At 53.0% G+C, this 26,464-nt stretch overlaps 1 protein-coding gene across 2 annotated transcripts in view; it reads right to left on the reverse strand.

Annotated features, from left to right (window-relative positions):
* LOC121003178 (SEC23 interacting protein) overlaps positions 1-26,464 on the reverse strand; it is a 52,038-nt gene that overhangs the window by 19,222 nt on the left and 6,352 nt on the right. For both annotated transcript variants that reach the window (XM_040434814.1, XM_040434813.1), the window contains 7 exons: positions 24,593-24,812; positions 24,318-24,511; positions 14,100-14,189; positions 12,914-13,031; positions 9,191-9,280; positions 7,636-7,777; positions 1,949-2,157 (listed from right to left, as the gene is read on the reverse strand). In XM_040434814.1, coding sequence (XP_040290748.1) covers positions 1,949-2,157; positions 7,636-7,777; positions 9,191-9,280; positions 12,914-13,031; positions 14,100-14,189; positions 24,318-24,511; positions 24,593-24,812 — 1,063 coding nt within the window. The remainder of the gene's footprint in view (positions 1-1,948; positions 2,158-7,635; positions 7,778-9,190; positions 9,281-12,913; positions 13,032-14,099; positions 14,190-24,317; positions 24,512-24,592; positions 24,813-26,464) is intronic.

The following is a 26,464-nucleotide window of genomic DNA, read 5'->3' on the forward strand; positions in this document are numbered from 1 at the left end:
TGTTTTTAAACAATAAAAGCATTTTTCAAACAAAAAAAAAATGTTTTTATGGCTCCATTTTCTGAAAGTCTTATTTTTTTGGGCGATTGTCTTAGGTAGGATCTCATTTTTTGCAGGATGAGATGACGGTTTGATTAGTATTATTTTTGGGTACATATGACTTTTTGATCACTTGGTATTACACTTTGTGATAAAAGGGGACAAAAAAAATATATTTTATTAGCACAATTTTTATTATTTTACAGTGTTGACCAGACAGGGTGGATCATGTGATATTTATAATAGCGCAGGTTGTTACGCACGTAGAGATACCCAATAGGTCTGTTTTTTTCTATTTTATATAGGTCTCTTTTTATGGGAAAGAGGCTTTAAAAAAATATATATATTTTATTGTTAAAAACACTTATTATTTTTGTCCCACTATGGGACCATCACAGGGTCTGATCCCAATAAATCTGTATTGTGCTGCATTGACTGTAATACACTGATCGTTTGCCTACGAGGCCTCCGTAGCGGCCGGATCCCAAAGCCTTTCAATGGCTTGGGGCTGCTATGGCAACCATTGGGTCCCCATCACCGCAGCGCGGGGACCCGATGGCTCAGGAGAGGGAGAGCAATCTTCCCATATGCCACGGTCAGCGCTGATCGCAGCATATGAGGGGTTAATCCACCGGTCTCTGCGTTATCACCGATGCTGGTGGATGCAGCGGCGTCAGTAACAGCCGGATCCCTGCCGCTGATCTCGGCACCGCATATGGGGGAACAGAAGGCTCGTCCTGGGGCACAAAGTACCAGCCATTTAGGTCGAGCATTCTGGTCCTGGGTCTTTAAAGGGAACCTGTCACCTGGATTTTGGGTATAGAGCTGAGGACATGGGTTGCTAGATGGCCGCCAGCACATCCGCAATACCCAGTCCCCATAGCTCTGTGTGCTTTTATTGTGTAAAATAACCTATTTGATACATATGCAAATTAACATAAAAGAGTCCTATCTTACTTGTGTGACCAGAGAAGAGTCATATTTTCAAGCTCTGACTCCTCTCAGGTTAATTTCCATATGTATCAAATTGGTTTTTTTTACACAATAAAAGCACACAGAGCTATGGGGACTGGGTATTGCGGATGTGCTGGCGGCCATCTAGCAGCCCATGTCCTCAGCTCTATACCCAAAATCCCGGTGACAGGTCCCCTTTAAGGAGTTAATCAGAAACAAATGGAGGAGGACAGAAGATGGCCGCTAATAATGGCCGCCACGGAGGAACAGCTGCAGTATATGGTTATTTGGCTCTATGGCATTGCTGACCCCGCCTACTTGTGCTGCCCCGCCTTTGAAACCCCCCCCACAACACGGGGCCACTTTTAGTTTTTGTTTCAGGGCCACTTTAAGTTCCCAGTCCGTCCCTGCAGGGGAGGAACTCCAGAACATGCATGACACCTAAAAGGGGAATAGGGGTTAAAGGGATTGTCCGACCGTTTCTGGGACGCTGACACTCCGTATCCACCCATGTGACTGCTGCTGGACTCTTAATGTGCAGAAATGTTGGGGGGCCGGAGCCCGCTGGCCGGACGGTCCAGTCCGTCTGCCATTTCCAGCTGATGCCGGACGGTCCCTTTAAGATCTGCAGCTGTATGTCTCTCATGCATTGCAGTCAATGGTTTTTAGCATCGTAGATCCGCAACACGGAAAATAAAATGGAAAAAAAATTCTGGATTTGAAAAGCAGCGCCCGCTCTTCTCTTTCCATCCAATAGGCTTTAACCGGCTGAGCTGAAAACCTGCCTGGTCAGGAAGGGTTTAAAGGGGTGAGAGGCGCGTACCAATCGCTGCTGTCGTACATGGAGACCCCCATCTAACAAGAGCTGGGAACTCGTCCTTTTAGGCATTTTTGACATATCTTAAGATTGGAATAACCCATTAAGAGGAGACAGATGAAGACGAGGACGCCATACCTAGACTGTGGCCAGCGACAGACACCCTTCCCGTGAAGTCTGGGTTCCGGCTCATGAAGAGCTCGTAGAGACGGTTCACCTCGAAGCTGACCTTGTCCCCAATGGTCTGGCAGTAGGTGGGACTGTTGTAGAACAGAATGTCCAGCAGCGTCTCGTTGGTGAAATGTCTCAGACGCCCAATACTGGGCAGGGTGATCTTTTTGATGTGCCTGTAAAAGAAACGATGAATGATGATTGACAGGGGAGGGGGTAGGAAGGTCGTGTCGCATCGCCCGAGAGCTTGGGGGGGGAGGGCATGTCGCATGGCTCGAGAGCTTGGGGGGGGGGGGGTGGGAAGGGCATGTCGCATGGCTCGAGAGCTTGGGGGGGGGGGGGGGGGTCAGGTCGCATCGCCCGAGAGCTTGGGGGGGGGGGGGGGTGGGAAGGGCATGTCGTATGGCTCGAGAGCTTGGGGGGGGGGGGGGGGGTGGGAAGGGCATGTCGCATGGCTCGAGAGCTTGGGGGGGGGGGGCATGTCGCATCGCTCGAGAGCTTGGGGGGGGGGGCAGGTCACGTCGCCCGAGAGCTTGGGGGGGGGGGGGGTCAGGTCGCATCGCCCGAGAGCTTGGGGGGGGGGGGGGGGTTGTGGGAAGGGCATGTCGTATGGCTCGAGAGCTTGGGGGGGGGGGGGGGGCATGTCGCATCGCTCGAGAGCTTGGGGGGGGGGGGAGGGCATGTCGCATGGCTCGAGAGCTTGGGGGGAGGGCATGTCGCATCGCCCGAGAGCTTGGGGGGGGGGGAGGGCATATGTCGCATGGCTCGAGAGCTTGGGGGGGGGGGGCAGGTCACGTCGCCCGAGAGCTTGAGGGGGGGGGGGTCAGGTCGCATCGCCCGAGAGCTTGGGGGGGGGGGGGGGGAAGGGCATGTCGTATGGCTCGAGAGCTTGGGGGGGGGGGGCATGTCGCATCGCCCGAGAGCTTGGGGGGAGGGCAGGTCACGTCGCCGGGGGCGGGGGGGGGGGGGGTCAGGTCGCATCGCCCGAGAGCTTGGGGGGGGGGGGGTGGGAAGGGCATGTCGTATGGCTCGAGAGCTTGGGGGGGGGGGGGGGCATGTCGCATCGCCCGAGAGCTTGGGGGGGGGAGGGCATGTCGCATGGCTCGAGAGCTTGGGGGGAGGGCATGTCGCATCGCCCGAGAGCTTGGGGGGGGGGGGGGGCATGTCGCATGGCTCGAGAGCTTGGGGGGGGGGGGGGGGGCATGTCGCATCGCTTGAGAGCTTGGGGGGGAGGGCATGTCACATCGCCCGAGAGCTTGGGGGGAGGGCATGTCACATGGCTCGAGAGCTTGGGGGGGAGGGCATGTCGCATCGCCCGAGAGCTTGGGGGGGGGGAGGGCATGTCACATCGCTCGAGAGCTTGGGGGGGAGGGCATGTCGCATCGCTTGAGAGCTTGGGGGGGAGGGCATGTCACATGGCCCGAGAGCTTGGGGGGAGGGCATGTCACATGGCTCGAGAGCTTGGGGGGGGAGGGCATGTCGCATCGCCCGAGAGCTTGGGGGGGAGGGCATGTCACATCGCTCGAGAGCTTGGGGGGGAGGGCATGTCGCATCGCCCGAGAGCTTGGGGGGGGGAGGGCATGTCACATCGCCCGAGAGCTTGGGGGGGGGGAGGGCATGTCACATGGCTCGAGAGCTTGGGGGGGGGGGCATGTCGCATCGCCCGAGAGCTTGGGGGGGGCATGTCACATCGCCAGAGAGCTTGGGGGGAGGGCATGTCGCATTGCCCGAGAGCTTGGGGGGGAGGGCATGTCGCATCGCCCGAGAGCTTGGGGGGGGAGGGCATGTCACATCGCCCGAGAGCTTGGGGGGGGGGGAGGGCATGTCGCATGGCTCGAGAGCTTGGGGGGGCATGTCGCATCGCTTGAGAGCTTGCGGGGGGGGGGGCATGTCAGGCCACCCTTTCCCCAGTGGGTACATTTGCGAAATTCAGGAAAGGGGTGTGGGAAACTTCTTGCCAATACTCAGCAACAGCCATATAATGTGCAGACCCTCACAGACGGAGGGTCTCTAGCTTCACACCTCTGACATGCTGTTCCGGCAGACAAGCAGAGAATTGTTCGGACACAAACCGCAGCACGCATTATACTTTATGGGGCCAGCGGGCATTCCGTTTGTATCCGTCACAGCGGGATCCAGAGGTTAGCCTTCAGGAATTCACAACATGGCCTTAGAACATAGGGTGACATATGACGAGGAAGGAGCTGCAGTGGACCCTGCCAAAGAGGAGCCGACATGAAACCCCACAGCAGAGAAGTGTACTGGAAACGCGTGGACAACAAAGGGCGCCAGATCACAACCAGATCTCCCATAGAGTTTGGGGTACATCGGACCCCTTTATCAAGTCTAAAAAGTAGCTTTAATATAAAGATTGATTTATATGTAAAAAATAATGGCAATAAAACACTCAATAAAATGGAGGAAGAAGAGATGATACGTTTAAAATGCTTGGTGTAAACATAAGTATAAAATTAATCTTTAAAAAAAGAATAAAGGGACACAACCCCATAAGTGTATATATATATATATATATATAAAGATATTTCTGACGTCTTTGGATACCAATGAAAAAAAGGTATTAATGTGATTGCTTTGTGATAAATGGGATTAAATGTGGATCTTGGTTTTGAATCCGGTCTGGGTGGTGGTTGGAGAGGTGATGTACAGAAAAGGCCGAGCCCGGATGCATTCCCTCTGACCACCACCCATACCGACCTAAAACCAAGATCAACGTTTAATCTCATGGCTCAACCTCCTCCACTGAATATTGGGATCTAATTCTATATTCGGACAACGAAAAGCGTTGATGGTAATAGTTATTTGGACTATAGAAGTGCGCACTGCAAAAAATGGAAAGCCAATATTCCTTTCAGCCAATTTACACTAATAGGAAGGAACCGCTACGAGTGATGTTAATTCACAAAGTCAACTTTTACGTTGAAGATTTCTTTAATAACAAGTCCCCCAGAGGGATCATGTAAGGGGCTTTCTTGGGAGCCAGCCGTCAGCCAGGAAGAGTGCCCGGCGATGAAGGACAAGTCCTATGAAGCGGAGAACCCCAGGAGATACCAGTCCTCCTTCATCACCACCTATAATCCTAATCACCAGATCCAGAGAAGTATTTTAACAAAACATTGGCATATATTGACAAATCATCCACATTGGAAGGAGACTATTCCATCTAGACGACAGATTGCCTTCAGGAGGGCGAGGACCCTGAGAAACCTCCTAGCACCAAGTGCACTGACCAGGAAAGTGTCCACAGTCGCCTCCAGATGTTCTGAGCATAATGGAAGCTGCACATTCAGTCCTCCCCAGTGGACTCGATGTTGTTCTGATCATGTGGGAAGCTGCACATTCAGTCCTCCCCAGTGGACTTGATGTTGTTCTGATCATGTGGGAAGCGGCACATTCAGTCCTCCCCAGTGGACTCGATGTTGTTCTGATCATGTGGGAAGCTGCACATTCAGTCCTCCCCAGTGGACTTGATGTTGTTCTGATCATGTGGGAAGCTGCACATTCAGTCCTCCCCAGTGGACTTGATGTTGTTCTGATCATGTGGGAAGCTGCACATTCAGTCCTCCCCAGTGGACTTGATGTTGTTCTGATCATGTGGGAAGCTGCACATTCAGTCCTCCCCAGTGGACTTGATGTTGTTCTGATCATGTGGGAAGCTGCACATTCAGTCCTCCCCAGTGGACTTGATGTTGTTCTGATCATGTGGGAAGCTGCACATTCAGTCCTCCCCAGTGGACTTGATGTTGTTCTGATCATGTGGGAAGCTGCACATTCAGTCCTCCCCAGTGGACTTGATGTTGTTCTGATCATGTGGGAAGCTGCACATTCAGTCCTCCCCAGTGGACTTGATGTTGTTCTGATCATGTGGGAAGCTGCACATTCAGTCCTCCCCAGTGGACTTGTTGCCCCAGCATCTCCAATCGGATTAAAACCTTCAGGAGAAATGTAACTGGAGACGAATTCCCGATCGAAAGCTTTGTGATTGCTCATCTTCAACCAGCGCGCCCATCCCTCCCACATCAGGGCTTTACCCTCCTACAGCAAGCGCGCGCTGTGAGCACACCGCCATTCCAACGCCCCGCGTGCTGACAAGCGGCGACCGTGCTTCTGAACAGCTGTAGCCACCCCGCTACCTTTTTTCTCCCTACAGGTTATCGACCCCCGTGTTTCCCCTTGCGTTCACGGGGAAGCTCGCCTTCATTTAGATGGGCCCCTTAGTTGGGACACTTATTATTTACCATTCCTTTTTCATCACATATGGTATATAAGTGCCCCAAAGCTAGATCCTATACCAGGCATTGTATCCTAACACACATGAATTGATAGGACCCCCCCCCCCCCCGACTATATTATATATATATATATATATATATATATACACACACTTATGGGGTTGTGTCCCTTTATTCTTTTTTAAAGATCAATTTTATACTAATGTTTACACTAAGCATTTTAAATGTATCATCTCTTCTTCCTCCATTTTATTGAGTGTTTTATTGCCATCAATCTTTATATTAAAACGACTTTTTAGACTTGATAAAGGGGTCCGATGTACCCCCAAACTCTATGTGACATCTGGTTGTGATCTGGCGCCCTTTGTTGTCCACACGTTTGCTCGACTTTCACGGTCCAGCGACCCTCCAGTACTATTGTCTATCCAACCGGGGGTTTGGCTCCCGCCCAAAGTTATTGGACAGGTTTGGCTGCACCAACCAGTAACCTTCTAGATCTTGCCTTCACTGTGGTTGTGCCCATTTTGGTGCAAACCAAATAGGTGAGCAAACCATCTCCCCCTGTTTGAGGGCACTCACCCTACGAGCGCCTCTCTGTTTGTTGCCATGACTTACAGCTGAGAGATGGGCAGGGGGTTATCTGCACCGAGTGGTCGCCCACAGATTTTCCTTTTGCTCACCGCCGATTGGTGACCTGTGAACACCACAGGGAGATGGCGGCAGAAGCTTTCTGACTTCTGTTTCTGTCTCCAGAGGTCAAGGGACAATCTCCACTGCCGTTGGCTATGACATGTCATATCTTGGACATCTACAGACCCTAATCTTGGAAGGGGGTGAATAGGAAGTGGGGCACAATTTCTAAGTTTGAGGTTTCGGTTGCCTGGCATTGATTCTTCTGGCTTAGGGGTATATTAGACCGATAGATTTTCTGTCCGTTCCTATGACCGCTCGTTAGATCTGGATTTTCCGGTGGCAGATCGCTTTGTCCAATAGCGATCTGCCACCAACACACCGCTGTCCTGCATGGGGATGAGCGATGGCATAGCGATTGATGGCTGCATGTAATAGCAGCGGTGTCCTCTGCCGATTACCAGGAGGGAACACTGGGGTGTCTAATACACAGGTACTGATTGGGAGTAGTATAATCTACAATTAATCTCTGCTGCGAGGTTTGCTGATCGGTGGTTCCATATCTAACTTTGTAGAAGGAAGGGATTGGCGCCATTTTGGAGGGACGTTGACACTTCTTTGCTTTATCATCTATCTGCTGTACATCTGTTTGGGGCGGCATTGCTGAAACGTGGGCTGCAGGGAAGGTCACCAGTATAGGGTGGCAACGTGGACTTTCTGGATTCTTCCACATGTGATGTGTGGGGGTTAAAGGTTTGTTTAGGATTTACTGACCTATCCACCCCGGTAGCATCACCATGGAGGGCACTGTGCCAATGGACCGGCAGGAACTCCACGCGTCGTACTTTACCCTCGTCCACAGACTTTTTAAAGTGAGACTGCAGCAATTTCAGAGACACGGTCCTAAAGTCATCCACTGACCAGAAAAACAAGACAGAAGTTCCAGGGTTACAGGTCTTGGACTCCCCCCTACCATGCGGTCTGAGCCAAGGGCACTATATTGTCTGCATTCACCTGGGGCAGTACTTCGGTGCTAGAGAGCTTCACTAGTGTCCCCCCCCCCCAGTAATAATGTCCATCATAGTGTCCACCCCCAGTAATAATGTCTCCCAGTGTTCCCCCCCCCCCCCCCCAGTAATAATATCTCCCATAGTGTCCCCCCCCCAGTAATAATGTCTCCCATAGTGTCGTCCCCCCAGTAATAATGTCTCCCATAGTGTCCCCCCCTAGTAATAATGTCTCCCAGTGCCCCCCCCCCCAGTAATAATGTCTCCCATAGTGTCCCCCCTCAGTAATAATGTCTCCCATAGTGTCCCCCCTCAGTAATAATGTCTCCCATAGTGTCCCCCCCCCCCAGTAATAATATCTCCCATAGTGTCGTCCCCCAGTAATAATGTCTCCCATAGTGTTGTCCCCCCAGTAAAAATGTCTCCCATAGTGTCCCCCCCTAGTAATAATGTCTCCCATAGTGTCCCCCCCTCAGTAATAATGTCTCCCAGTGTCCCCCCCCCAGTAATAATGTCTCCCATAGTGTCCCCCCTCAGTAATAATGTCTCCCATAGTGTCCCCCCTCAGTAATAATGTCTCCCATAGTGTGTCCCCCTCAGTAATAATATCTCCCATAGTGTCCCCCCCCCCAGTAATAATGTCTCCCATAGTGTCCCCCCTCAGTAATAATGTCTCCCATAGTGTCCCCCCCTCAGTAATAATGTCTCCCAGTGTTCCCCCCCCAGTAATAATGTCTCCCATAGTGTCCCCCCTCAGTAATAATGTCTCCCAGTGTCCCCCCTCAGTAATAATGTCTCCCATAGTGTGTCCCCCTCAGTAATAATATCTCCCATAGTGTCCCCCCTCAGTAATAATGTCTCCCATAGTGTGTCCCCCTCAGTAATAATATCTCCCATAGTGTCCCCCCCCAGTAATAATATCTCCCATAGTGTCCCCCCCAGTAATAATATCTCCCATAGTGCCCCCCCCCCCCAGTAATAATGTCTCCCATAGTGTCCCCCCCCTCAGTAATAATGTCTCCCATAGTGTCCCCCCCTCAGTAATAATGTCTCCCAGTGCCCCCCCCCCCAGTAATAATGTCTCCCATAGTGTCCCCCCCCTCAGTAATAATGTCTCCCATAGTGTCCCCCCCTCAGTAATAATGTCTCCCAGTGTCCCCCCCTCAGTAATAATGTCTCCCAGTGTCCCCCCCCCAGTAATAATGTCTCCCATAGTGTCCCCCCCTCAGTAATGATGCAGATACACCGATACATTGGAGCAAACTCACCAGCTGTGTGAGCAGGTCTAGGTCAGAACTACAATAAAGACAACTGGCACTCACCACATTCAACGATACTCCTGAACCGAAGGTCACACACCGGTCCAATCCCATGAACCATGAACACAAGATGGTCAGCCTGCGGCACCTCCCCTACGGGGAGACACAGAAAATCAAAGGGAATAAGAAACAGAGTTCCCTGTAAATATAGTAATGTGCGTCACACCACTGGCCTAACCCAATGTCCTTCTGAGGCTTGTAGTTCTCCCCCGTACACTTCTCCACTCAATGTCTGAACTTCTGGTTCTCCAGGCTCACTTCTCCACCCAATGTCTGAGGCTTGTAGTTCTCCAGGCTCACTTCTCCACCCAATTTCTGAGACTTGTAGTTCTCCCCCGTACACTTCTCCACCCAATGTCTGAGGCTTGTAGTTCTCCAGGCACACTTCTCCACCCAATGTCTGAGACTTGTAGTTCTCCCCCGTACACTTCTCCACCCAATGTCTGAGGCTTGTAGTTCTCCAGGCACACTTCTCCACCCAATGTCTGAGGCTTGTAGTTCTCCCCCGTACACTTCTCCACCCAATGTCTGAGGCTTGTAATTCTCCAGGCACACTTTTCCACCCAATGTCTAAACTGGTTCTCCAGGCACACTTCTCCACTAATGTCTGAGACTTGTAATTCTCCAGGCACACTTCTCCACCCAATGTCTAAACTGGTTCTCCAGGCTCACTTCTCCACCCAATGTCTGAGACTTCTGGTCCTCCAGGCACACTTCCCCACCCAATCTCTGAGACTTGTAATTCTCCAGGCTCACTTCTCCACCCAATGTCTGAGGCTTCTGGTTCTCCAGGCTCACTTTCCCACCCAGTGTCTGAGGCTTGTAGTTCTCCAGGCACACTTCTCCACTAATGTCTGAGGCTTGTAATTCTCCAGGCACACTTCTCCACCCAATGTCTAAACTGGTTCTCCAGGCTCACTTCTCCACCCAATGTCTGAGACTTCTGGTCCTCCAGGCACACTTCCCCACCCAATCTCTGAGACTTGTAATTCTCCAGGCTCACTTCTCCACCCAATGTCTGAGGCTTCTGGTTCTCCAGGCTCACTTTCCCACCCAGTGTCTGAGGCTTGTAGTTCTCCAGGCACACTTCTCCACCCAATGTCCGAGGCTTAGCGTTAACCAAGAAACCAAACTCTAATAAAACAGCAGCACGGCAGGTAACAGCCTGACCCGCATATCTCCTATACGGTGAACGCTGTAACAATCCCTGTGCTCCGGAGGCTGCTGAGGTAATATGACTGCAGTGTGTGGGGACTAAGACCGATATGTGAAGCGCCAGTCTTGAGTAAATGACCCCCAATGCTTTATTTGGCTGAAAGACACATTTATGATGCCAGCGTGCCCTTCCTGACAATGTGCACCTGTGATGGGCACACTCTGAACAACCCACTTATCAGGGTTTTCCACCAGCAGGTCCCATTTTTTATGGGAGAGCTAAAGATGGCTGATCGCTGCCAGCACTCCCATAGAGAATGAATTTAGCCGCAGGGTGGCCGCTCCATCAGATTGGGGGGGGGGGGGGGTGACCACATTCTTGGTGGGCAACTAAGAGATATCACTGTATGGGGGCATCAAGGAGTCATTATATGTATGGGGGGAAACAAGGAAACACCAGTACATGTTTTGAGTGTTTTTTTCTTCTAAATGGGCATTTATCACAATATATATTGTTATTGTTCTAAATTTCTTCATATCGTTATCATGGGAATGTCTTTGAAATCGCCAAACCCTAGTTCACCCTTTTCAGATTGTTCTCATTGTGTGAGTAGAATAACCCCCTTTTAATGGATAACGAAAGTCGGGTATTAGGCTTCATTTATGCTCACACGACGGACTCCTCCTCGATTACCTGTGCGCTCCATGGTCCTTTCATCTGGAGTTGCTGAGAAGTGCACCTGAAGAACTACAAGCTCCAGAAGATTAGATGCTGCTGCAAGTGTTTTGAAGACCATTACTGCATCTATGTTAGGTGGCCTTTAATGGTCACTATGAGAAACTTTGTAATATATCTTATCAGAGAAAAACGCCCTTGTTCTTCAGTTATTCTCTCCCCCTTTCCCAAACTAACATCACTCTTAATTCTGTGATAAATCTGCTCTAAGAGCAAAATGGGCTGGTAGCTCACTGAAGAATCAGATTACAGTTGCCCATAGAAGATTATGTAGAGGGAGGGGTGTAAAATGCTGAGTATGAAAGATGTACTGGCATGATTCAGCAAATAGTAAGCATCATCTCACCGCAAGTGCTTTATTCACATCTATACTGCTCAGTACTTCTCTATAATGTCCTATATGGAGATTCTGAGAGACTTCGTAAGCAGAATATCCTGTATCTATGTGTAGTCATGGGCAGACACTGTTACAGCTAAGGCTACTTTCACACTTGCGTTTAGAGCGGGTCCGTCTGATGTCTGCCCAGACGGATCCGCTCATATAATGCAGACTTGGGATTCGTTCAGAACGGATCCGCTCATATAATGCAGACTTGGGATTCGTTCAGAACGGATCCGCTCATATAATGCAGACTTGGGATTCGTTCAGAACGGATCCGCTCATATAATGCAGACTTGGGATTCGTTCAGAACGGATCCGCTCATATAATGCAGACTTGGGATTCGTTCAGAACGGATCCGCTCATATAATGCAGACTTGGGATTCGTTCAGAACGGATCCGCTCATATAATGCAGACTTGGGATTCATTCAGAACGGATCCGCTCATATAATGCAGACTTGGGATTCGTTCAGAACGGATCCGCTCATATAATGCAGACTTGGGATTCGTTCAGATTGGATCCGCTCATATAATGCAGACTTGGGATTCGTTCAGAACGGATCCGTCTGCATTATATTGTAGAAAAAATTCTAAGTGTGAAAGTAGCTTCAGACGGATCCGTCCAGACTTTACATTGAAAGTCAACGGGGGAAGGATCCGTTTGAAAATTGAGCCATACTGTGTCATCTTCAAACGGATCCGTCCCAATTGACTTACACTGTAAGTCTGGACGGATCCGCTCGCCTCCGCACGGCCAGGCGGACACCTGAACGCTGCAAGCAGGGTTCAGGTGTCCGCTTGCTGAGCGGAGCGGAGGCTGAACGCTGCCAGACTGATGCATTCTGAGCGGATCCGCCTCCACTGAGAATGCATTGGTAGCTGGACGGATGCGTTCGGGGCCGCTTGTGAGATCCTTCAAACGGAGCTCACAAGCAGAACCCCGATGCTAGTGTGAAAGTAGCCTTAGTGTTATATCTCACCTCCAGTGTTTTATTCACATCTATTCTGCTTAGTACTTCTCTAGTCAGCAGAATCTCCTGTATCTATGTGTAGTTATGGGCAGACATGTTAACTGCTAAACTATACCCAGAAGCTAAGGGACAACTGAAAATTGGAGATTTAGCATGCAGAGGTGATACTGCTTAAAACCCCTAACCCAAAGTTATCTCCTCTTGTCAGTGTAGAGAGGGGCAGTTTTGTTCAGTTAAGTCTGGGGTAAACTTTTGAATTTCGTTGTCTGCACCTTAACCCCCTTATTCTGTCTTCTAAGCCCTACCCTGTCCACACACACAGCTCCCCCTGAGGAGGTCAGCTATTACTGCGACATCCCCACTACTACATTCATGATGCTTCTCCGGGACTGCATATCTCTCCATTCAGATTTTGGCTGGAGGGTGCTGCACTCCATAGGCGACACACAGAATAGAAATTCAGAGTTCCCAGTCCTAGATTACCATCTGGAATGTCATCATGGTCATCTATGCCCCTCTTTACAACTCGTGGTCTGGCCTGACCATCTTGAGGGGAGCCCCACTCATCTGGAATGGCACTATGCTGGAACTGGACGATCACCTGCAAGTGCAGACACAGGACAAGTCAGTCTTATGGCCGCAGTCTGTTACACCAGGACATAAAACGGAAATAAAGGCCACCTCGAACATATCTGCTGTGGTCACTATGGACAATAGTAAAGAAGGCAACACCGTACCATGCGGGGGTTGTATTCTTCTGGTATAATAGAGCATGGAGGTCTTTTACAAATAAATAACTCATTCTAGTCATGCACAATATATGGATGCAAGGCTGGACCCTCCAGGTGTCATCCCCTCCCATTCTACATGTATGGGCTATAATATGGAGTCGTTCCCTCTTCGCTCTTCTGGGAAGGCTCTTTAGAAGATTTTGGAGGGCGTCTGTGGGAATTTTCACACCTTACCCAGAAGATCATTTATGAGGGCAGACGCGGATGTTGGAGGAGGGGCGGCCCTGGCTTGCAGACTCCATTCTGGTGATGGATGGGGCTAAGGTCAGAGCCCTGTGTGACCAAGTTCTTCCAGACTAAACCGACTATGCCTTTATAGAGCTTGTGCACCGGGGCGCAGTCAAGGAGAAGAACGAGGCCTTCCCCAAACTGTTCCCAGAAAGTAGGAAGCTTAGAATTGGCCATGATGTCGTGTCTGCTGAAGCATTAAAGGGGCTGTTCAGGATTACAGAAAGATCTCCAATGTTAACCCAATGGCAGCACATTGTGCGCTATTGCAGCTGTAATCCATTGACTCCAATGAAGCTGAGCTGCAAAATGAAACATAACACATGGACAGGGGTGGTGGTGTATTTTTGAAGAAAGCAGACATTTTATTCTGGTCCTGGACAACTCCTTTAAGACTCCTGAAAAACCCCCCTCATTGCATTATCGCCCCCCACCCCACAGACTTTAGAGCTGGCACAATGCAGTCAGGCAGGCAACGTTCTCCTGGCACTAATCAGTCGTCCATCAGACGATCATCAGATAGAAAAGTGTTCCTGCCCAGAAGACGTCTCTATGGATCCAAGGTCCAGTGGAGGCTGAACTACAGCTGCGGCAGACACTTACACAGGGGACATTACAGCTTCAGGATGGTTGGGGGGTATCACACGTACCTTGGGGTTGTGCATTACAATGGTCTCTCCTCCGGGAAACTCCAGCCTCCGGTGCCACTGGTTGCTGCTCACAGCCTTTCTGTACTCAGCCTGCAGAAGACAAAGAAATGACCCTCCATGATTATCAGGGGAGAGGGTTCACCCCGAGCTTCCTGATCCATAACCAGTAAGATCAAAAGCCGCTCAGCAGATGACAACCACTTGCATCGTTCATGACCAGCACAGTGAGAACGGCCACCAGCAGCTGTAGAAGACCAAGAAGAACCTGGCGAGATGCAAAGCCAAGCACCGCCGCTAAGGCTACGATCATACAGGGCGGAGGCTTGTCACCCGGGGTACACACTGGCTGGAGAGACACTCAGGAGTAAGCGGCAAAACAAAAACATTTACACAGGAGTAGGGAGGTAGGTGTCCGTGGGCACCTTGCACAGTTCTAGTAGACGCTCTCGGCAACCACAACCACCAGAGCAGGACCTGGGGTCGGCTGGTCAGTGGGGAAACCGGCTTTACATCGGTGACCTCACAGCAGCGCTAAAAAGCACAAAACGTGGCTCTGTCCGGTGCACTTACTGCTGCGCCACCGTATGTGAGGCACCCAGAGATTGGGGGAAGGGGTCTAGGTCCAAGCCATTCCACACACTCTGGGGAAGAATTAGCTAGAACCATCCATTGTTTTCTATAGGAGACTGCGGTGGGCATGCTCTGCGATTGGTGGAGTGAGGCGCGGAGTTGTATTCCCATAGCCATTAGATTTTACCCTTCATTGTAATCTTCCCTATAATCAGATGATTGCAACCCCCACCCAAGTGAACACAACACAAAGGTCGGCCTATTGTTAGAGCTGTTTCCAGATTACCAGACATGGCAACCTGGAGTACTGGACGGGGCCCTTTAAGCAGAAGCTAGAAACTAAGAGAACAGACAACTGGTACAGTAGAGCCCTCCGGAGGCAGCTGTCCTTCAGTAGAGGACACAGATGGAGGCCGCCACTCCCTCTCCTTTCCCTGTCCACAGTTCACAACCGCCCATGGTTATAACCAGCAGCCTACAGGCCCTTCTGAGGTCCATGGGGTTGGAACCAAGTTTCCATCCTGAACAGAAAAAAATTGATCCGAGAGCATGGCTGCCCTCTGCCCGACCTCGGTATAACAGGACGAGGCATCTGCCCGACCTCGGTATAACAGGACGAGGCATCTGCCCGACCTCGGTATAACAGGACGAGGCATCTGCCCGACCTCGGTATAACAGGACGAGGCATCTGCCCGACCTCGGTATAACAGGACGAGGCATCTGCCCGACCTCGGTATAACAGGACGAGGCATCTGCCCGACCTCGGTATAACAGGACGAGGCATCTGCCCGACCTCGGTATAACAGGACGAGGCATCTGCCCGACCTCGGTATAACAGGACGAGGCATCTGCCCGACCTCGGTATAACAGGACGAGGCATCTGCCCGACCTCGGTATAACAGGACGAGGCATCTGCCCGACCTCGGTATAACAGGACGAGGCATCTGCCCGACCTCGGTATAACAGGACGAGGCATCTGCCCGACCTCGGTATAACAGGACGAGGCATCTGCCCGACCTCGGTATAACAGGACGAGGCATCTGCCCGACCTCGGTATAACAGGACGAGGCATCTGCCCGACCTCGGTATAACAGGACGAGGCATCTGCCCGACCTCGGTATAACAGGACGAGGCATCTGCCCGACCTCGGTATAACAGGACGAGGCATCTGCCCGACCTCGGTATAACAGGACGAGGCATCTGCCCGACCTCCGTATAACAGGACGAGGCATCTGCCCGACCTCGGTATAACAGGACGAGGCATCTGCCCGACCTCGGTATAACAGGACGAGGCATCTGCCCGACCTCGGTATAACAGGACGAGGCATCTGCCCGACCTCGGTATAACAGGACGAGGCATCTGCCCGACCTCGGTATAACAGGACGAGGCATCTGCCCGACCTCGGTATAACAGGACGAGGCATCTGCCCGACCTCGGTATAACAGGACGAGGCATCTGCCCGACCTCGGTATAACAGGACGAGGCATCTGCCCGACCTCGGTATAACAGGACGAGGCATCTGCCCGACCTCGGTATAACAGGACGAGGCATCTGCCCGACCTCGGTATAACAGGACGAGGCATCTGCCCGACCTCCGTATAACAGGACGAGGCATCTGCCCGACCTCCGTATAACAGGACGAGGCATCTGCCCGACCTCCGTATAACAGGACGAGGCATCTGCCCGACCTCCGTATAACAGGACGAGGCATCTGCCCGACCTCCGTATAACAGGACGAGGCATCTGCCCGACCTCGGTATAACAGGACGAGGCATCTGCCCGACCTCCGTATAACAGGACGAGGCATCTGCCTGACCTCCGTATAACAGGACGAGGCATCTGCCTGACCTCCGTATAACAGGACGAGGCATCTGCCTGACCTCCGTATAACGGGACGAGGCATCTACCTGACCTCCGTATAACAGGACGAGGCATCTGCCTGACCTCCGTATAACGGGACGAGGCATCTACCTGACCTCCGTATAACAGGACGAGACGAGACATCTGCCCGACCTCCGTATAACAGGACGAGACATCTGCCCGACCTCCGTATAACAGGACGAGACATCTGCCCGACCTCCGTATAACAGGACGAGGCATCTGCCTGACCTCCGTATAACAGGACGAGGCATCTGCCCGACCTCCGTATAACAGGACGAGACATTTGCCCGACCTCCGTATAACAGGACGAGACGAGACATCTGTCTGACCTCCGTATAACAGGACGAGACATTTGCCCGACCTCCGTATAACAGGACGAGACGAGACATCTGCCCGACCTCCGTATAACAGGACGAGACATTTGCCCGACCTCCGTATAACAGGACGAGACGAGACATCTGTCTGACCTCAGTATAACAGGACAAGGTTTAGTCTGACGAAAGATCTTTCGTTGAAAGAAGGTCCCAGAAAGGGTTAGGGAGCCATGAGGCGAGACATGCTGGCTAGACCTAATGTCCAGATAAGGCCAGGCATGCGATTGGTAACTAGAGTAAAGCAATCAGTCCATTAGCCTCGTTAGTGTCTCGGGGGCGTCCATTAAACCCTTGTTCTTCCAGCCACTACTCCCATTATGTGGATGGTGATGGGTAGACCCAGTGGTGCTGTCCCCACAGGGGGTCTCACATATAGTCTCAGGTGAGGGGCTCCGTCTTATGCACAGTTAGCATTGGGTGGGGGTTTTTCAAGGGAAACGTGCTCAGACCTGGGGGTGGCATTGGGGTTCTTAGGACACTGACCAGGGGATGAGGGCTGGTGGGAGTTGGATCCATGCGCTTCGGTCGTGGTATACGTGGTCTGGATAAGCATCGACTGGGACTGCAAAATATACTGGCTGGTGATACTAAAACTGTGGACCAACCTAAAACGTTGGGACAAAGTGGGTAAAGCCTGGTATGGGGCAGTGGAACTACAGGTCCCAGCTGGCTTTCGGAGGGTGGACTGAGTCTCTGAGGGCATCCGCCTAGATGTCCAGGGGTGCAGTTTGTCTGGGCCGTCTACCTGCATCTGCTGTATAACTGTGGATGAAAGAAAAAGGACAGATGCCCCGTTATTCTGCCTAGACGATTAATACAAACCCCAACCTCAGATCCTTGCAAGTGGTGGCAGCAGAGTCATTTGCTCCGGGGGAGAGGTGAAGTGGTTGCTGGCGGAAGACCAGGCGACCCCAATACAACGCTTGGTCAAGTGGGACCGGGAACATCCACAGGAAGAAGTCAGATCGGATGAGGGGGAGGGCAGCTCCGTGGAGGAACCACAGCATAGGATGCCACCTAGATTGCGGAGGATCGACCAACTGAGATGGGCGGATGCTGGCCGTGCTAGGAAAGCATGCCCCGGAGATCGTGCCGCCGGCAGTGGTAAGCAAATATCTTGGTGTGCATGTCGCAGTACCCCCGATAACATGAGAGAGGGACCCACACCCTTAAGTTACCAGGATATACCACAATTTAATGAAGACACCTCTGATATTGATGAGCATCTCCGGTTATGTGAGAACATTTGCTTGCTGCACGAGGTGTCGGTGAGGTACTAGACAGGTATGCAGTCACGCCTGAACCCTATCAGAGACTTACAAGCCCGGGGCGCGCACTCACAATACATTATAAACGACATGTGGTGGATGGAAGGAGCTCGGGAAGTAGGACAGATCTTGGATGTATTCATGCTGGAGTGGGTGGCGGACAGAAAACCACCAAGTCTGGATGAGGCCACAAGACTGGCTTATGATTGGTCCGCTAATCAACCAGGGCTACAGAGAAGGAAAGTCCCATCAAATTGGGGACAGGCGATACTAGGGCTCAAAGGATCGAGTAATGAAAACACACAAAAAATAAATAAATAAATGCAAACTTTTGGCACCGAGGATTTGTTTGTGTCATGTGACCATGGAGCGGGAGTGAAGCGCTTGCTATTACTTACCGCTCCGTGGTCACCCGCCGTCCCGTACCGCGCTGCACTGCATCCTGACACATTGTCAGGTCATAGGGCTTGTAAGTGCGCACTATGACCCGACGCTGTGCGACGTCAGGATCCAGTGCAGCGCCCGGAGAAGAGGAAGGAGCTGTGCAGCGGCGCCCCCACAGGGAAGGCAAGTATTTTATTTCACTGGCGCTGAGGACATGGCACTGAAGGGGGACAGCCGGCAATGGATGGCATGGAGGGGCAGTGGGGGACATGGAGGGGCCGATCTGATGGCACTGTGGGGGACATGGCAATGGATGGCAAGGAGGGGCAGTGGGGGACATGGAGGGGCCGATCTGATGGCACTGTGGGGGACATGGCAATGGATGGCAAGGAGGGGCAGTGGGGGACATGGAGGGGCCGATCTGATGGCACTGTGGGGGACATGGCAATGGATGGCAAGGAGGGGCAGTGGGGGACATGGAGGGGCTGATCTGATGGCACTGTGGGGGACATGGCAATGGATGGCAAGGAGGGGCAGTGGGGGACATGGAGGGGCTGATCTGATGGCACTGTGGGGGACATGGCAATGGATGGCATGGAGGGGCAGTGGGGGACATGGAGGGGCTGATCTGATGGCACTGTGGGGGACATGGCAATGGATGGCATGGAGAGGCAGTGGGGGACATGAGAGGGGCTGATCTGATGGCACTGTGGGGGACATGGCAATGGATGGCATGGAGGGGCAGTGGGGGACATGGAGGGGCAGTGGGGGACATGGAGGGGCTGATCTGATGGCAAGGAGGGGCAGTGGGGGACATGGAGGGGCTGATCTGATGGCACTGTGGGGGACATGGCAATGGATGGCATGGAGGGGCAGTGGGGGACATGGAGGGGCTGATCTGATGGCACTGTGGGGGACATGGCAATGGATGGCAAGGAGGGGCAGTGGGGGACATGGCAATGGATGGCAAGGAGAGGCAGTGGGGGACATGGAGGGGCTGATCTGATGGCACTGTGGGGGACATGGAGGGGCAGTGGGGGACATGGAGGGGCTGATCTGATGGCACTGTGGGGGACATGGCAGTGGGGGACATGGAGGGGCAGTGGGGGACATGGAGGGGCAGTGGGGGACATGGAGGGGCAGTGGGGGACATGGAGGGGCTGATCTGTTGGCACTGTGGGGGACATGGCAATGGATGGCAAGGAGGGGCAGTGGGGGACATGGAGGGGCTGATCTGATGGCACTGTGGGGGACATGGCAATGGATGGCATGGAGGGGCAGTGGGGGACATGGAGGGGCTGATCTGATGGCACTGTGGGGGACATGGCAATGGATGGCAAGGAGGGGCAGTGGGGGACATGGAGGGGCTGATCTGATGGCACTGTGGGGGACATGGCAATGGATGGCATGGAGGGGCAGTGGGGGACATGGAGGGGCTGATCTGATGGCACTGTGGGGGACATGGCAATGGATGGCATGGAGAGGCAGTGGGGGACATGGAGGGGCTGATCTGATGGCACTGTGGGGGACATGGCAATGGATGGCATGGAGGGGCAGTGGGGGACATGGAGGGGCAGTGGGGGACATGGAGGGGCTGATCTGATGGCACTGTGGGGGACATGGCAATGGATGGCAAGGAGGGGCAGTGGGGGACATGGAGGGGCTGATCTGATGGCACTGTGGGGGACATGGCAATGGATGGCAAGGAGGGGCAGTGGGGGACATGGAGGGGCTGATCTGATGGCACTGTGGGGGACATGGCAATGGATGGCATGGAGGGGCAGTGGGGGACATGGAGGGGCCGATCTGATGGCACTGTGGGGGACATGGCAATGGATGGCATGGAGGGGCAGTGGGGGACATGGAGGGGCCGATCTGATGGCACTGTGGGGGACATGGCAATGGATGGCATGGAGGGGCAGTGGGGGACATGGAGGGGCTGATCTGATGGCACTGTGGGGGACATGGCAATGGATGGCATGGAGGGGCAGTGGGGGACATGGAGGGGCTGATCTGATGGCACTGTGGGGGACATGGCAATGGATGGCATGGAGGGGCAGTGGGGGACATGGAGGGGCTGATCTGATGGCACTGTGGGGGACATGGCAATGGATGGCAAGGAGGGCAGTGGGGGACATGTAGGGGCGGATCTGATGGCACTGTGGGGGACATGGCAATGGATGGCAAGGAGGGGCAGTGGGGGACATGGAGGGGCCGATCTGATGGCACTGTGGGGGACATGGCAATGGATGGCATGGAGAGGCCGACGGCACTGGGGTGGGGGACAGCTGATGGCACTGGAGGAACGGAGCCGATGGCACTGGCTGATCGCACAGGGGGGCGAAGGGTGTTGGGGTCTGATGAGTTTTAAAGAAAAACAGTCTATTAATGAATTTTTTATTATTAGATTACTCGATTAATCGTAAAAAATAATCAATTGAATACTCGATTACTAAAATAATCGTTTACTGCAGCCCGAGGTGCTACCATGGAGGACAGTGAGACCCATAGACCAATGAGAGGTGGCACCTCGGGGATTTCGGCTTTCGCAAAGAGGTAGAGGGTCTCAAGGCTCCCAAATACCTCCCGCAATGGTGCAAAGGGGTTAACCTGCCATAATTGTGGACACGTGGGACATTTTGCCCAGGAATGGTCGGGTTCAAACCGTCCTCGTCCCCAACCTGTGAACACTGTGTTGCAATGGGGCTGGAAGGCACAGCGAGAGGATTCCACTACTCCGGCCAGAGGAGGTTAAAGGCATGTGTGGTACAATGACAAGTATCCCAGACCAGGTGGGACGCCTCACCCACGTGACTCAGGATCCTTGGTCACATTGATCAAAGACCATCTAGTACTGGACAAATGTCTTGTTCCCTCCGGCCGTATGTTCGTCAAAGTGGCCGGAGGAGAATCTCTGAACATTCGAAGAGCCCGACTACATCTAGACTGGGGTCCCAGTCATGGGCTGGTGGGTGTAGTAGTGCGGCACCTGCAGGGTTGGTGTGCCACTGGGCAAATGTCATAACCCAAAGCCAGGTTCCCACTATGTCAGCCGAGAGGGAAGGTCACGGGCCCACCAGGACTACCCCCTGCCAGTGGTAATACCCAAAACACAATGCCGATTATTGTGACAGAGACTGACCTGGGGAGGTAAACCACAGGGAGACCCAGCCAAAGAGGGGCCCTAAAAACGGTTGATCTGCACATACTTAGAGGGGGGTGAGGGGTTTGGGGAGAGGCTCTGCCACAACTCAACCTACAGAGAGGTGCTGCCGGCTTCTCCCCTATTGACCTCTTATATGTCAGGCAGCCTCGGGGCTGTGAGAACACTGGGAAGATTAGTCCGACTCCGCTACGTGAGGCGATTACGAGAGAGGATACAAGGGTTACTATGATAGGGGCACACAGTCCAGTAAAAGATGGTACTAATCCCCATCCACCACGACAAGTTACAGGCCAACTGGGAGGGTCCCTACACCATAGTGGGCAGAAAGGAGCAGTCACCTCTCAGGCAGCTTTAAACCCCCACCACACACAGAGGATCCACATCGTACCAGGCCAGGGATCCACGTGCTGTGGCTATATGCTGTCCACGCCCATAGACCTCGGAACCCAATCCCCCTCGGAGGGGTGGAGCAGGTCACTTTAAGAGATCCCCTCGCCCCAGCACAACCCAGTCAACTACGGGGGTATAAGACCAGTATGTGAGCTCTTCTCTAACCACTCTGGCGGAGCATCGGGTGGAAACTGGGACAGCAAGGCCAATTCGGCAGCTGCTGGATCGGGTGTCATCCGAGGTTCAGCAGAGGATTTGGAAGGAAGTGAAGGAAATGTTAGAATTGGGAGTGCGATCCCCTCATGCAGCGGCTGGACCGGAGGGTTCTGCATGGACTACTGGAGACTGCACAAGGGATGCATGCCCTCAGTAAAGGACCTGTTAGACCAGATCCGGGGAGCGATATTCGGGTCTACTCTCGATATCAGTAAGGGCTATCGGCAGATCCCCTTGACACCCGACGCCCAGGAGTGTTCAGCTGTCATCACCCCCTTTGGTCGGTTCCAATTTACGGTGATGCGATTCGGGGTGAAGCATGCGGCAGCCACCTTTCAGGGAGCAGGTCATGCTTGCAGGCCGTCAGGAGTTCTCCCAGGGTCATCTGGACGATATTGCCATGTTCAGCAAGACCAGATAGGAGCACCTGCAGCATGTAAGGGGGAGACCATTTGGGGATGGCTGAGGTCCGCAGGCGTTTGTGGTGGGGGTCCCTGTGCTTGCTGTGCCCGCTGATGCATCAGACAGTGGGCTGGGATGGTACAGGGCAGGAACACCCAGTGGCGTTAGACTGGGAGGACGCCACCCTACAGAAAGCCTGGCTCTTGTCTGGGCACCATGTGTATGGGCGGGAATTCTCTATAGTAACGGACCACAATCACTTGAGCCGCCGACATCGGGTAGCGGGGGAGAACGGGCAATTAGTGTCTCACATGTAGCTCAGTCTTACGCAGTTAACATTGGGTGGGGGTGTTCCCAGGGGGACGTGCTCAGACATGGGGGTGGCATTGGGGTACTTTGGACACTGACCAGGGGATGAGGGGGGTTGCTGGTTGAAGTGGGATCCATGCGCTTAGGTTGTGGTGTCTGTTGTGTGGATAAGCATCGGCTGTAAAAATATACCGGCAAGTGATACTAAAGCTGTGGACCAAGCTAAAACATTGGGCTAAAGCCTGGTATGGGGCAGTGGAACTACAGGTCCCAGCTGGGGATATCGTGGACTGGGTGCAGCTTATCCGGGCCATCTATCACCATTTGCATCGTTATCCTGCCTAGGTGATTAATACGACCCCCAACCTCAGATCTTCGCAGTCCCCAAATGGATTAGAGGTGAAAGCCAAAGTCGAGGTGCATCGCTGTCAGATCGTGCCACCCATCTGAGCCAAAGCGGAAGGTCCTTTGGACAAACGAGACAAAACTGCAGCTTTATGGCAACTCGCAGCAGCTCTATCTTCACAGAAAGAACAGAATGCAGTACCTCCTGTGAGACATGGAGGCGGCCGGGGAAGTGATGTATCTGGCACAGGGTGTCTTGCATCTGTGCAGAGTACAGAGAAAGGTCAGGACTAGCGAGACACTTTGGAGCGGAATGTGCTGCCCGGTGTCAGAAAGCCTGGTCTCAGTCGCAGGTCAGGGGTCCGCCAACAGGATAATGACCCAAAGCACAGCTAAGAACATCCAGGAATGGCTGAGAACAAAGACTAGGACTAATCTGAAGTGATCTTCTATAAACCCTGATCCAAATCCTACAGAACATCGGTGGAAGGAGCTGAAACCTCACCAGGAATGGCCAAAATACCTGTGGACTCATTGAGAGTGACGACATCACTGGATTGCCTCTAAAGGCTAGAATATCATCATTTGTGTCCAGTCCATTAGTCTGTTGTATAAATTATTCTGTTCAACCACAATTCTAAAGCAATGTCTAACCCAATGCACAACCAGCTCTTCATTGGCTTCGGCTGAGGTTGGCCATCTGTCCCCCACAGGGCCTTATGGGGACCCTGCTCTTATGGAGAGGGCTTTCAATAGACCCTTATCCTTGTGCACTCGTGTGGCATGCTGCACTTCTTATTTAGAGGGGCACAAAAAGTCACGTTCCTCCAGAAATGGCCGAGGGGTAGGAGAGCCGTGAGCTCCTCTGAGCATGGAGCGATGGCCTCCTGGGGTTGGTTCCAGTGCACTCACCTCCAGCTTCTCACTGAAGTCCTCACTGTAAGGGACAAATCTGCTGTCAGCATCTCCTTTGTAGAACCAAGAGCAGCGTCTGACTTCAGAGTCTTCTTCCTCCCAGTACACGGCCTTCATCTCCCGGTCATACAGGTAGACATCATAGCGGCCCCCTGCTGTACGTACTACAACGCTCTCAGGGTCTGGCTGAACTGAACAAGAGAAAAGCTGAGCATCACAAAAAGACAGATGAATCCCACCCCAGTAGTCCTCCGCAGGGAGCCCCCCATTACCAGAGTTGTAGACTTCTTCCAGGTTGGCAGAATCATAGTTGCTGAATGGCAGCCAAATCTCCCGACCTTCCACAAGCCTGCAGAAGAACCAGTGTGGCTGGACGGGCTCATACTGGTTGGGCGTGAAGGGCACGGGCTCCGACACTGGAGGAGCTGCAGGTCTGACATTTGAATAGGACTGCACCATTTGTCCTGGCATAAAAGTAGATGCCTCAGGGGGCTGCAAGACAAAACACACAATCAATGCACGATCCAGACACAGAGCCACCCAGGTAGTGGGCAGAGCCACCCAGGTAGTGGGCAGAGCCACCCAGGTAGTGGGCAGAGCCACCCAGGTAGTGGGCAGAGCCACCCAGGTAGTGGGCAGAACCACCCAGGTAGTGGGCAGAGCCACCCAGGTAGTGGGCAGAGCCACCCAGGTAGTGGGCAGAACCACCCTGCCAGACGATCCCGGTTCTTGCCAACAGCAAGCGGTCCGATTCCAGCCTCTGGTAAAGATGGAAGGCGTCGCACATCTGCCCGTTATTCCTCTACAGAATAGTGACGCACAGAGGCGGACACATCCGCCCCATACACCTGCCATTACTTGGCTTGTGTCCCATATGTAAGACGGGTATAAAGATTTCTTCAAGAATCTAATGGCAGGTTATGGGTTAATGGCGTTATCTTCCAGATATGGGAATGCAGCAAATAGTGCAGGTATTACATGAACTGGAGAAGATGCGTCACTGCTGGCGACCAACATTGGAGCTCTCACCGTATTTGTGTAATGTGCGGGGGCAGTGATATAATAGACTTGTAATTAGGGGTGGGCGATATAGACGATATAGACGATATAGGCGATATGCGATATAAATTTGTGCCACGATATGGATTTTGAGCATATCGCCTATATCGCCGGACCGCGATATGATCGCGCTCTCTGCGCGCACCATCTTCTCCTGAGCCTGCACACTGGGCACAGTGGAGAAGGAGAAAGTCCCTCCCTCCCCACTGTGCGCGGCTGCCGCTGACCACCAATGACAAGAGGAGGAGGAGGGGAGGGACTGACAGTAAATCATTGAGTTTTCACGATCTCAGTGAGCGCGTGAAAACTCAAATCCGATGGTATATTCTAACCCCCAGGCGTTCCCATGGTGACAGGGACGCTTTCCTGGGGTTAGAATATACAGGGCCACGCCGCTGACAGTAGAACATTTAAAAACTAATCAGTAACTGTAACTTTATTCATTGGTGATCTCTTTACTGTATACCAACCTTACTAGGTCTTCGCTCCGGTAACAGCAGGCAGTGCGGGCGGGCGGCGCTCACTCACTGACGTCACGCGCCTGCTCCTCCCACTAGGCGGCGCAGGCGCGTGACGTCAGTGAGTGAGCGCCGCCCCCCGCACTGCCTGCTGTTATCGGAGCTAAGACCTAGTAAGGTTGGTATACAGTAAAGAGATCACCAATGAATAAAGTTACAGTTACTGATTAGTTTTTAAATGTATTCCTGTGAGCGTCGGGGGGGGATCTGTGGATGGCACCGTTTAGGGGAGGGGGGGGTGTCTGTGGATGGCACCGTTTAGGGGAGGGGGGGGGGTGTCTGTGGATGGCACCGTTTAGGGGAGGGGGGGGGTCTGTGGATGGCACCGTTTAGGGGAGGGGGGGGGGTCTGTGGATGGCACCGTTTAGGGGAGGGGGGGGTGTCTGTGGATGGCACCGTTTAGGGGAGGGGGGGGTGTCTGTGGATGGCACCGTTTAGGGGAGGGGGGGGGGTGTCTGTGGATGGCACCGTTTAGGGGAGGGGGGGGTGTCTGTGGATGGCACCGTTTAGGGGAGGGGGGGGGGGGGTGTCTGTGGATGGCACCGTTTAGGGGAGGGGGGGGATCTG

This window comes from Bufo bufo, chromosome 6, assembly GCF_905171765.1.
Source record: "Bufo bufo chromosome 6, aBufBuf1.1, whole genome shotgun sequence".
In the NCBI taxonomy this organism is placed as follows: domain Eukaryota; kingdom Metazoa; phylum Chordata; class Amphibia; order Anura; family Bufonidae; genus Bufo; species Bufo bufo.